This window comes from Chinchilla lanigera, unplaced genomic scaffold (genome assembly GCF_000276665.1).
Source record: "Chinchilla lanigera isolate Chin_1 unplaced genomic scaffold, ChiLan1.0 scaffold00080, whole genome shotgun sequence".
NCBI lineage: Eukaryota > Metazoa > Chordata > Mammalia > Rodentia > Chinchillidae > Chinchilla > Chinchilla lanigera.
In genome coordinates, this window is record NW_004955481.1 from 3,331,453 (window position 1) to 3,344,769 (window position 13,317).

The 13,317-nt window shown below is 36.4% G+C and overlaps 1 protein-coding gene across 6 annotated transcripts in view; it reads right to left on the reverse strand.

Moving 5' to 3' along the window:
• The window catches only part of Efcab5 (EF-hand calcium binding domain 5), a 173,440-nt gene that overhangs the window by 123,664 nt on the left and 36,459 nt on the right, over positions 1-13,317 (reverse strand). For all 6 annotated transcript variants that reach the window (XM_013503354.1, XM_013503351.1, XM_013503350.1 and 3 more), the window contains exon 5: positions 2,322-2,478. In XM_013503354.1, the coding sequence (XP_013358808.1) occupies positions 2,322-2,478 (157 nt within the window). The remainder of the gene's footprint in view (positions 1-2,321; positions 2,479-13,317) is intronic.

The following is a 13,317-nucleotide window of genomic DNA, read 5'->3' on the forward strand; positions in this document are numbered from 1 at the left end:
GCTCCCGGAGAACTCGCTGCCGGGCGCCTTTTGGTCCATTTTTAAAAGCAGATTTTTTTTTAAAGAATGATGTGATAGTTTTATTAAGTATTAATATGTTTGCAGGGCCTAGGATATAGCTCAGCAGCACAGTGCCTTGGCTGGCAAGTATAAGGTCCTGAGTTTGATTCCCAATACCCCACCAAAAAAATAGGTTTGTAATTTACAAGAAATTACTTTGTTTTTTTAAGAAAGAGAATGAAAAATTAAAAACATATAGAATTCCAAACAAGATGATAGGAAATCAACAATGGCTGTTATATTGCATATTGTTATCTTCAAAGTAGTTGTCAGATTACCAGATATAGGCATGCAAAAATTGATTAAAAAATTAAGCACTAACTGTTCCTTTCAATAAAAATAGAAATTAGTAATACAATTATCTTAGCTATCTTGTGGATTTATATATTTTTCCCCTTTCTTCTTTCTTTCTTTTCTCCTTTCCCTCATCTCAGTTGTTCTTTCCTTTTGAGCAGTTTCTTTCCTTTTCATAATATCTATTGTACCTTTCAGATTTCATTTACTCTTTCAATTTCTTACACTAGGGAAACAACATGATGTTTACACACGTGGGACTGATTTATTTCACTTATGAGTATAGTCTCTAGTTGCATTCATTTACCTATAAAGTCCTTGAGTTTATCTCTCTTTATGGCTGAATAACACTCCATTGTATAAAAATACATCATTTTTATCCATTCCTCAGCTGATGGGCATTTGAGTTGTTTCCAAGATTTAACTATGACAAATTGCACTGCTATATATAACATTGGTGCACATATAACATTGTGGTATGATGTTTTCAGTTCTTCTGGGAAAATAACCAGAGGAGGAATAGCTGGGCCAAATGGGACCTCTAGTCCTATTGTTTTGAGGAATCCTCTCACTGATTTCCACAGTGGCTGTACCAGTCTGCACTCCACCAACAGTGAAAAAGTGTTCCTTTTTCCTCTCAGCTACTCCAGCATTTGTCATTGGTTGATTTCTTGATGATAGCCGTTCTTTCTGGGGAGAGATGGATCTCAGTGTTGTTTTAATTTGCATTTCTCGAATGAACAGTGATGTTGAACATTTTTTTCATATATTTATTTGCCATTTGTATTTCTTCATCTGAGAAGTGTGTATTCATCTCAGATGCCCATTTTTGGATTGGGTCTTTGAATTTTGGGGACCTGATTTTTAAAAATTCTTTGTATTTTATAGATAGAAGTCCTTTGTCTGAGGAACAATTGGCTAAAATTTTTTCCCACTCTGTGGCTTGTCTTTTCACTCCTCTGGTGATTTCTTTTGATATGCAAGAACTTTTTAATAAGATTATTTCCCAGTTGTTGATTTTTTGAAGTATTTTCTGTGCAGTTTGGATTTTGTTCATGAACTCTGCCTACACCTATGTCTTCAAGATTTCTACCTACTTTTCTTCCAGTAGATTTAGTGTTTCTGTTTTAATATTTAGATCTTTAATCCAATTTGACTTTAGTTTTGTACATGGTGATAGATATGGGTCTAGTTTTAGTCTTTGGCATGCAAAAAGCCAGTTTTTCCAGCACCACTTATTAAAGAGGCTATCTTTCATCCAGTGAACATGTTTGGCCCTTTTTCAAAGATAAGGTGTTTGAGGTTGTTTGTAGCTGTGTCTTCATCTCTAATCTGTTCCACTGACTCTCAGGTATGTTTTCTTCTAGAACTATGCTGATTTTATCACGGTAGCTTTATAATTTCATGTCAGGGACCGTGATGCCTCCTGCCTTTTGTTTGTGAGTAACAGTTCTTTATCAGCTATGTCTTTTTGCTAATGTTTCCATCTGGTTTGTGACTCATTTTCCTGGTGTACTTTTAATCAGTCACACTAAACTAAAATATGCTTGGCATTGTATCCAACCACTACATATTTTCAAATCTATAAACATCTAAGAGAAAATATTTAATTTTTAGAATACATTTTTTTCCCTGGAGCTAAGAGATATGGCCCCATAAGTCTCACAGAAGCAGTAGCACAAACACACAACAAACAAGCAAATAAAATGTGTCTCTGAAATTAATTTGGCAACCCCGGCCAGAGTCAAGGTTTCAGAAATCTAGCTAGAAGTGTATTTGTTTGTGTGTGTGTGTGTGTGTTTGTAAATTGAAGGAATCAACTCTCATGAACCAGACAGGTCAAGAATTGACTTAATTTAATTCAGTACTGAGACTTTCAAGGGAGGATTCTAGTATTCCACTCTGTACTCTAGCAATTGCCCTCTTACTACCCACTCTACTACCCTTCACATATACCCATTTCTTACCACTCCTATAGGAATCAGTCCTTTAGGGTCTACAACCCATTCATCAAACTGGTCCTGCAAAGCCTGTTTCCGCCTGTCAGCCACTTTGGCTTTGACTGTGTGTAGGTACTGTCTTTGTTGTCTTTTCTGTTTAATACTCTCCTTCAGCTTGGAAACTCTGAAAATATATAAAGATAGAAAGCAGGCTAAGTTAACCTCTTGGATTTGATTCACATTGTTCAAATGGCAGAATACAACTCAGAGCCTCATTTAAACATTATACCTATCTTTTCTCCATAAAATTTTTCTTGATGTAAGCCTGTAGTGAGCCCTCTTTCCCTCTAAAACTACTGAATTTGGCATTTATCTTATGTTCTCTAAATTATTGACTTTGTATAGAAGTGGGACTTATTTTACCCCACTAAATACTGTATTTAAGAAGTATTGGTAGGAATGTAAATTAGTACAGTAATTATAGAAAACTATGAAGGTTCTTCAAAAACCTAAAGATAGAATTAGCATATGATCATGCAACCTCAGGTTTGGGTATTTACCCAAAAGATTTGAAATCACTATGTAAAAGTGGTGCATGCACTTACATATTCATTACCCCTTTATTCATAATACCTAAGTTATAGAATCAACCTTAGTGGCCACCAACTGATGAACAGATAAATGAAATGTAGTGTATAAATGCAAAAAGGAAAAAAATTCTGTATGTTGTGATGATGTAAATAGAATGGAATAGAATTGTGTTAAATAAAATAGGCACAGAAAGACAAATACAATATATTCTCATATATATGTGGAATATGAAATAATCATACAGTGATGGTTACAGAGGTTGGGGGTGCGAGAAATGAGATGATGGTCAAAGGGTAGAAAATCTCAGGAGGAATATATTTTTAAAAGATCAACTGCACAGAATTAATTACCTTGATTTTGTTTTTTTACATTGTATGTGTATAACTCATAACATCACACTGTACCTCATAAATATACACAATTATAAATTGTCACATACAATTTAAAAATAAAAAAGTAGTAAGAATAGTGCAACAACCTACCCTACATAATCTAAAGAGAAGGCTGATGCATCAAAGCCTTAAACCATAAGCCTATCTCTTCTCTGGCTGTAGAAATCATCTTGAAGGCTTCTGATCCCAAGACTATGGTAGAAGCTTGGAAGATGCATTTATAACAAGTGTCTTAGGTGATTCTGATGACTTTAATCACATTTTTGAGACATCTGATTAGAAGTATGAGGCATTATTAAGAATATGGTGAACGTTGAATTTTTAAAAATTTTGTTATAGTAAAAGACACTTTGCCATTAATTCCCATCAAAATACTTTCCCTTATTTTGAATAACTTCTCCCATTCTTCTCGCCACTTTCTGAAGCACATTTGGAAGTCCTCTTTCCCGTTTTTAGATGCATTATCGTGTTGGGCTCAATGTCCTGAATTGATTCAAAACTTTTACTCTTTAAGGTCATTCTGACTGTGGAAGAGCTAGAAATCACATGGTGCCAGACATGGTGAATAAGCTAGATGAAGACATATCACAATGCTTTTACAAGCCTATCTTTCTATTGGATGGCACTCGACAACAGCATTCATTGTATTTTTTTAATCAGACCTTGTAAAAACATTCATAAAAAGGGACTTCCAGAAGTGTCTCAGAAAGTGGTAAGAATGATCAGATAAATATGTTTGAAGAAAGGAGAGTTTTTTGAGAGGGACTAAGGGCAATGTGTCTTTTACTGTAATAATTTTTAAAATTTAAATGTTCACCATACATTTCAGTCAGATCTTGTATCTTGTCCTATTGCCTCTTTCTAGTGAGAGTAAAATACTTTGACAGCCCCTGCTGAAGTCCTGAGCACAACAGCTATGCTTGCACAGGGGATGCATCACCCAGGCTGAGACTGAGGAAAAATTTTGATTTTCTATGTTATTCAGCCTTATCAGGACTTATAAAAACCTAAACTGATTTTGATCAAAACCAAATCACATGGCTCAGAATAATAAAAATAACTTCCAGTTTCAAGTTCTTTGTTTGTTGTTTGAGGCAGGTTTTCAACTTTTATTTTTTCAATATTGTTTATTGGTACAATTAAGATATACATAATGATCATATTCATCATAGGGAATTTGCACCTGTATATGATATATTCTGATTCCTCTTTTTTCCCCATTCCTTTCCCCTTCATTCAACTCCTCTTTCTCTCTTAATTTACAAAGCTTTGTTCCTGTTTTACCCTTTTTTAGGGGGCTGGGGTTATAGCTCAGCAGCACAAATGCCTGCCTGGCAAGTGGAAGATCCTGAGTTTGATTCTTGGTACAAAAAAATCAATGTATTCTTTCTTTTTCTTTTCTCTTCTTTCCTTTCCCCCTTTCCCCTCACTAATTCCTCTTTCCTTTTGAACAATTCCTTCCTATTTTACAATATCTGTTGTACATTTTGATCCTTATTTACTCTTTCAGGTTCTCACACCGGGGGACAACACAATATTTATACACGTGCCTCTGACTTATTTCACTTGAGTATGGCCTCAAGGTACATCCATTTACCTAGAAATGACTCAAGTTTATCCTTCTTTATAGCTGAGTAGCACTATTTAGAACATATAAAGAATTAAAAATATCAGACCACCTAAATTAAAAAACCCATTCCAAAAATGGGTATCTGAGATGAATACACACTTTTCAGAGGAAGAAATACAAATGGCAAATAAATATGCGAAAAATGTTCAGCATCACTGGTCATTCAAGAGATGTAAATTAAAACAATGTTGAGATTCTATCTCATTCCAGAAAGAATGGTTATCATTAAGAAACTGACCAATAACAAATGCTGGAGGGGCTCTGGGGAAAAAGGAACCCTTCTCCACTGTTGGTGGGCGTGTAGACTGGTGCAACCACTGTGGAAATAAGTGTGGAGATTCCTCAGAAAAGAAGGACTAAAGGTCCCATTTGACCCAGCTATTCCTCCTCTGGGTATCTTCCCAGAAGAATTAAAAACATCATATCATACCATATATATGTGCACCCATGTTTATAGCAGCACAGTTTGTAATAGCTAAATCTTTGAAATAACCCAAATGCCCATCAGCCAAGGAATGGTTTTCACCTTTTCAAGGAGAAAGACTAAGATGATTTGACAGATTTTGAAACCCATAAGGATTTTAAGTAAGAACTTCCAAATTGGATACCTTTAATAATTCAAAAGAAATTATTAAGCTATTATTTTATGCCCACATAAGACCTTTGGAATTCTCTAGAAAAACAAGCCTTCAAAAACAGACTTTGAATTTCAAAAATAAAAGGAAGGAAGCAGTTTAATAATACAAAAAGAGCCAGCATCTGAGCCCAAAAGATTAATTAGTATTATTATTTAAAGGAAGTGCTAAATTCTTCTGATGCAGTTGCTAAGCAGGCAAGCCTCTCATCCCTTCTACCTGTCTCTTGTTCTGCTTTGTTTTTCCCTCTTCTGCTTCCTCTCTCTTCCTCTCTCTCTATAGCATTGTCCTTGATTTCCATCTTTATTCTCATGAAACTTGCTATTCTCTACCTCTGTCTTATCCCAACTGCATTCACTTTTTCACTAAGTCACTTACTCGCACATTACACAAACATGTAGGGGATACATACTATGGATTCTGCTACTATAAAGCTTAGGTTTTGCTGGGCACAGTGGTGCACACTTTTAATCCTAAAACTCTAGGAGGCTGAGATGGGAGGTTAGAAAGTTCCAGCCCACCTGGGAAACTTATCAACTTAGGGAAACTTTATCTCAAAATTTGAAAAAAAGGGCCGAGACATAGTTCAGTGTAAAAGCCCTGGGTTCAACTCCCAGTACTGCTACCATCAGCACCACCACAACCAAAAAAAAAAAAAAAAAAAAAAAAAGCTTAGAATCCAATGATAGAACAGAAAAGGTAAGTAAACCATACAGTATAATAAGCTCTTTTCAAGATTCTCATGTGACACAAAAATGGATTCATAAAATTATTTTCTGTCATATTTTCACTACATGAAATATTTTTTGGCCTAACTAGATTTTCCACATGCTTCAGGTCTCAGCTCATCTCAGACATCATTTCCTCCCACTTACTGATGGCCAGACTTAGAAATAAAATCTTGTTTTGTGCCTCAGAGCCATTGTATATGAGTTTCCAAATATAATCCAAATGGATTTTAAATTGATTATATCACTTACTCCAGGAATGAATAATATTTCTATTGTGTAACTTGAATTATTTCATGAGGGTGTTTATGTCAATCAACAGAATTTGATAGCATCCAAAACTCTTTAACTTTCGGCAATATAGGTTGGACATAACCCACAGCTAGATTTTAAAGGAAAAATCACAGTGTGATAAATTATATAGATGGCCATAGATTCTTCACATTCCTGTATGAATGTCTCTTTGTTTGCAGTGTAACTCTGCAGTTCCTCCTTTAAAAGATGCAGTCTATTTCTGCAACCCACTAACCTGCCTTTGGGCATATGACTTACAATGGGACGTGATCAAACAGGATGCAGGCAGAAAGTTGAAAAGTGCTAAGGCATTGGGGTGTGCCCTTTTTTACGGAAGATGGAAGCCCTTCCACCACATCGTGGAAATAAGCCTTCAGTAGCCTGCTGGGTGATGATTCAGTTATCTCTTTGATCCTGCAGATAGCCAATTACTAGAAAAGCAACTAAGGTCAACTGTCGTCTTACTACAATGCATGAGTGAGTCTAATTTATACCATGTGAAGCAGAAATGAGCCATGAATTCAGCTCAAAGTTACCAGTCTATAAAATCATGAGCAAATAAATAGTATTATTTTAAGCTACTAAATTTGGGGATATTTGTGATAGGTTCCTGCCCAGGTATGAGTTGCTGAATTATTATGGCGGTGGTGGTCTAACATGGCTGAAGCCCAAAACAACAGCTTATCTTCCTAGTGACCAACCCCTCTTCTACTCCCCTCAGCCTAGAGTACAACTTCCTCTTGCCCTTCCCTTGTGCACGTAGAAGCCCCTAATCAGCTCCTGACATGTCACTCAGCCCGCCCCGTTAAGCTCTACCCTTCACCAGAGGCTTTATAAACCCCAGTTCCCTTTGTCTAGCCCCAGAGGAGTTCCGTATCCCAAGCTGCTGTCTCTTCTCCATGTCTGGAGTAAAGGCCTTCTTTCTTTTCTTTGTTTCTTTCTTTCTTTTTCTGCGCTGAAAACCTAACATTTTTTATGTAGAAAAAAGCTAACCAATAAATGTTTCCCGATATGAACAAGTACTCTGAGATATTTTTTAAAGTACACTGTAAAGTTTATCCAATTAAAGAGTAGAAGCAAAAACTTTTCCCCATTCTAACAATCCAAAATCTATTCAAATTGTACAAGAAAAATCTTCCACTTACAGCAGTGGTTCCCTAAATTATATCAAAATTGAATGTTATATTTCATCAAATCTAGTTCTATCCAGGCCAGGTTTGGTGGTGCATGCCTGTATCCCAGAACTCAGGAGTCTGAGGCAGAAGGATTGCCACCAGTTTGAGGCTAGCCTGTGCTACATAGTGAGTTCAAGGCCACCCTGTACTGCACAGCAAGACTCTGTCTAAAAAAATTTTTAAGAACTAGTTCTATCTAGCTTAATTGGATAATTTATCATGAACTCTGAACCCAGCACACCAGACCATTACTGGATCTAACTGAAGACTTCTTGACTGCTGAACAATGGGATTTGTTTTCTCAGTCATGTGTAGAACTATGTATGAATTCACTCTTCCTTGCACAGTGTGATAGTTTTCACTTGAATAACAATCATAACAATTAAAAACCTTCTTCCTAACAATTAAAAAACCTTGAATTTTCCTCCTCGCTAAACTATTCAGCGAGAGCTTCTCCAGCATATACTCCCTTGCCTATCTAGCAAGTTAATGTACATAACGCTTATTTGTTTAAACTCTAATGGTTTTAGTTTTATGAAGTTAAAATGGGCTTCTTGCTATTCCCAGAGCAGCCCTGTATTATTTCTGTGGTGATTATTTCCATAAAAATCCATATGTATCTACCTAATTGTTATACACACTTATTTTCTTTTTGTTTATTCAATGTATCTTTCTATACAATGAGTCTCCTAACATAACATGTAATGACTTTAAAAAATCTAAGTAAAAAAAGAAAAATCTAAGTAATTGATTGATCAATATTTGAATATATAATTACTCCTATCTGAAATTTTGTAAAGTGATGAAGAATATTTACTGTAACATCCTAATTAAATACTGATGACTAATTCTAGAGATTTCAAAATGAAATATTTCATTACTCCAGTTTAATGAACATGTAAAATGACATAACATTCCTACAGACATCAGGCATTAAGATATATTTCATAATAATCTTATTATCTAAGCCATCCAAAAAAACTAAAAAACATTTTATAAAAGAAAACTTGCATCTTGAAGCAAAAACCAGATTGGAAAAGTTAATTAATGAATTTATTTGACACACATTTATTGAGCATCACTCACAAGATAGGGTGTTCAATGCTGAGGGTTCAATGGTGAACATGACGGACATAGTTTCTACTTATATTATAGCTGGGGAAACAGCCAGTACACTTAGAGCTAGTGTAATGAAGGAGGAACACAGGATGCTATAAGGGCACATAAAGAAAGGTACCACCAAGTTTTGCAATGAAGTGCTTTTTGAATTAAACTCTGAAGGATTGATAGAATAAGATAAACAAAGAGAAGAGTGATTTAATCAAAAGGAATGGCATAATATAAAGACTGAGCTAGGAAGCCATATAGGATACTTAAAGGACTGAAATAAGCTGGGCATGGTGCACATGCCTGTAATTCCAGTACTGAAGGGGGCTGAGGCAGGAGGATCACAAATTTGAGCTCATCCTGGGCAATTTCACGAGATACTCTCAAAATAAGAAATAAAAGGGGCTGGATGTAGCTCAGTAGTAAAACATTCCTGGGTTTGATCCCAAGTACTTACTATGTGCCTGGAATGCACACTGTAAGAACAGAAGAGCCAGGTCCCAGGTCATACAAGGTAGGTCTTACAAACCCAGTTAAGGGCTTTGATTTTTATTCCAGAAGTAAAGGGATTCCAAATGTAAGTTTTCGTGTTGAGGAACAACATGGTAAGAGTATCTTTTTGAAAAATCACTCCAATTACAGATAAAGAATAGGCTGGAAGAGGATAACAGTGGATGTAAACATATCAATTAGAAGACTATTACATGAGTGTAGGTGAGGAATGGTACCTTAGACTAGGATGAGAGCAAGGGTGAAAAGTCAGAAATGAGGAAGTTTGAGAAAAAAGGAAAGGTCATCAGGACCCAATAATCGTCTAGACATAAGCAGTGAAGAAGTGAAAAGTGTCAAAGTTAATTCCTCAGGCTTGCCTTAAGGATCTGGATGGATGAATAACCACATAAAGACTGACTGGTTGAAACTGAGGTGCTTATGAAATTTCAAAGGACAAAATTTGAATAGATAGTTGGATATACTGGTATATTGAAGTCAAAGAAGATATTTCAGCTAAAGATATAAATTCACAGAGGTATAGATAGAAACAGGTCAAACACAAAATGAGAGCACTCAGGGATGATTACAGAGGAAAATAAGGCCTGGCATCAATTAAGTCTTAAGGAATTTTAACACTTGAACAAGTAACAGAGCATGAGCCAACAAAGGACACTGAGAAGCAATAAACAGAGGAGTATAAGGAAAATTATAATATCATAGAAGAAAAGAGAGAAAGGATTTCGAGATAGAAATGGTCATCACCACTGATTATTGTTAAGAAGTAAGTATAAGACAAAGACTGCAATCTTTCTAGTGGGTCTACAAGCATGAAGAACATTCTGGTCTTAGTAAATATCACTTACTGGAGAGTGAGCCTACAAGCATGAAGAACATTCTGGTTTTAGTAAATATCACTTACTGGAGAGATCTAGTGGGCCTACAAGCATGAAGAACATTCTGGTCTTAGTAAATATCACTTACTGGAGAGAGTGTGGCACAAAAGTTAGATAAAATAGGCCAAGAAATTTATGGTAAGTGAGGTGAATAGATGGACAGATGTTTTAGTTGTATTTCTTCAGCTAGACTATGTAAGTTCTTCAGAATAAGGAGCAAATTTTGAATTTTTTCCCATAAGATATAGCTCACCATTAAGGATTCAATAGTTATGCAATGAATATTGAGTAAAGAACCCTCAATAAGCTCATTATTAATTCATTCATCTAAAACATTTATTGAGCTTCAATTCATCAAACACATGCCTAGATTCAAATATTGATATATTTTAATCTCAGCACTTGGGAGGCTGAGACAGGAGGATTACTATGAGTTTGAGGCCAACCTGGACCAAATAGTAAATTCAAGGTCAGCCTGAACTACATAGCCAGAACCTGTTTCAAAAAAACAAAGCAAAACAAATTAAATATAGGTGTGATATAAAAATGATGGGCATGAAGAACGCAGCCTCTCTTGCCGGGGTGGACTAAGTCAGGACTTGAAGCTGAATTTCTAAGTATTTAATTATAGGACACACACACACACACAAACATACACATACATACACACACCAGAGTACCAATTGGAAATGAATAATGAACTAGTCAGGGTATATAAATTATTAGGCTTCAGGTTCAACAAAATTAGAACCTGTGCTGCCTGGGCTGGGCTAAGCCCCGGACATCTTCTGGAAGCCTGGTGAGTCTGGGCTCTGCCTCTCTGACCAGCGTGCAAGGCAGGCAAAACCTCGGGCACCCTCTGGGGCCTCAGTGGCTCCCCGCCACACCCATAGTGTGTTGCCCCAGGCTGGGCTAAACCCCAGACATCTTCAGGAAGCCCGCTGAGTCTGCGCTCTGCCTCCCTGACCAGCATGCAAAGCAGAAGAAACCTCGGGCACCCTCTAGGGCCTTGGTGGCTACCCACCACACCCATAGCAGGCTGGGCTGTCACCACTCACCAGCACAGGAGCTACACTGAGCACTGGAGATCTTCAGACTCTTGCCTTGCCACTTACACACAATCAGGACAGTGAGACTGCACTACAGGGAGTTTCTGGTTCTTAAAAAATGACAAAATGGAGGAGCAAAGTGCAATCCCAGACCTCCATACCACCCAAAACAATTCCAGGAGGCTTCAACACAGAAGAGCCTGGAAGTCATCCACCTGAAATTTCTGAAATGATAGCAACTGAAGTAAAGAAACAACTCCATCAGGCCATAGAAGACATCAGATCAGAAATAATGTCTCAGGTGAGAAAAGAAATGACAACAATAATGAAAGAAATGTTCAGCATATCCAAAGATGACATAGACAGGAAAATAGAAGAGCATAGACAACTCAATGAAACATTCATGGAACAATATAGAAAAAACTAGAAGGTATAAAACAGATGCAAACAGATATCCAGGAACTTAAAAATTCCATTGAAAGCCTGCAAAACTGCCTCAACGAAGCTGAAGATAGACTTTCAGACCTTGAAGACAGCATTGCCACCAATGAACATGTAAGGAGGGATCTCTTAAAAACAACAAGGAACCAGGAAACAACAATTCAACAACTGCAAGATGAAGCAAAGAGAAACAATGTCAGATTAATAGGTATTAATGAAGCAGCAGGTGTCAACACAAATGACATAAGAAGACTATTTGCAGAAATAATAGCAGAAAATTTCCCAGGCATGGTAAGAGAATCAGACATCCAGATAAGTGAAGCATATAGAACTCCAGTTAATCACAACCAAAATAAATCTACACCCAGACATATAGTGATCAAGATTCTGGAAACTCAACAAAAGCTCAGAATATTAAAAGCTGTTAGAGAAAAGAAACAGATCACCTGTAAAGGAAAGTCTATCAGAATCATGGAAGACTTCTCAACACAAACCATCAAAGCAAGAAGACCTTGGAGTGAAGTACTTCAGGTACTGAAAGTAAACAACTTCCAACCCAGACTGATGTGCCCTGCAAAGCTATCTTTCAAATTTAATGGAGAAATAAAATATTTTCATGATAAAGAACAACTCAAGAAATTCATGAGTGCCAAACCAATCCTACAAAGAGTACTAACAGATATACTAGGAAGAGATAAAATAGACCACAACTTCAAGAACAACAGCAGAAAGGAACCAACAAGCAAAGCAAGCAATTAAACAGAGGGAAAAAGGAGGATCCAACAGCAAGAAAATAGCATGACAAAGATAAGCCAGTACATATCAGTTATACCCATCAATGTAAATGGTCTCAATGCATCAACCAAAAGAAGCAGACTTGCAGAGTGGATTAGGAAACAAAATCCAAATATATGCTGAATACAAGAAACACACTTAAGTCAAAAGGAAACTCAAAAACTGAAAATTAAAGGATGAGAAACAATACTCCATGTGACAGGAACCCAGAAAAAAGCAGGTATAGCTATTCTATTTGCAGACAATGTGAACTTCAAGCCAAGAACAATCAAAAGAGATAAAGAAGGTCACTACATACTTGTGAAGGGGAAGCTTCAAGAGGAAGAGATAACAATCGTAAACATCTATGCACCAAATATAGGAGCACCCACCTATATAAGACAAATTCTAACAGACATGAAAAATGAAATAAGTAGCAACACAATCATAACAGGGGACTTTAACACACCATTGTCACAAGAGATAGATCAAGTACACAAAAAAATGGGAAAGAAATAACAGAACTTAACCAAACATGTGAACACATGGACTTAGTAGACCTTTACAGAGTGTTCCACCCAATAGCATCAGAATACACATTCCTCTCAGCTGCACATGGGACGTTCTCTAAAATAGACCATATACTAGTACACAGAACATGTTTAAGTAAATGCAAAGGAATTAAAATTGTCCCATGCATACTACAGACCATAGTGCAATTAAACTGGAAATTAATGACAAAAGAAAACACAAAAACTCCATAAACAGTTGGAAATTAAATAACATCCTCCTGAACAAACAATGGGTCACAGATGAAATCAA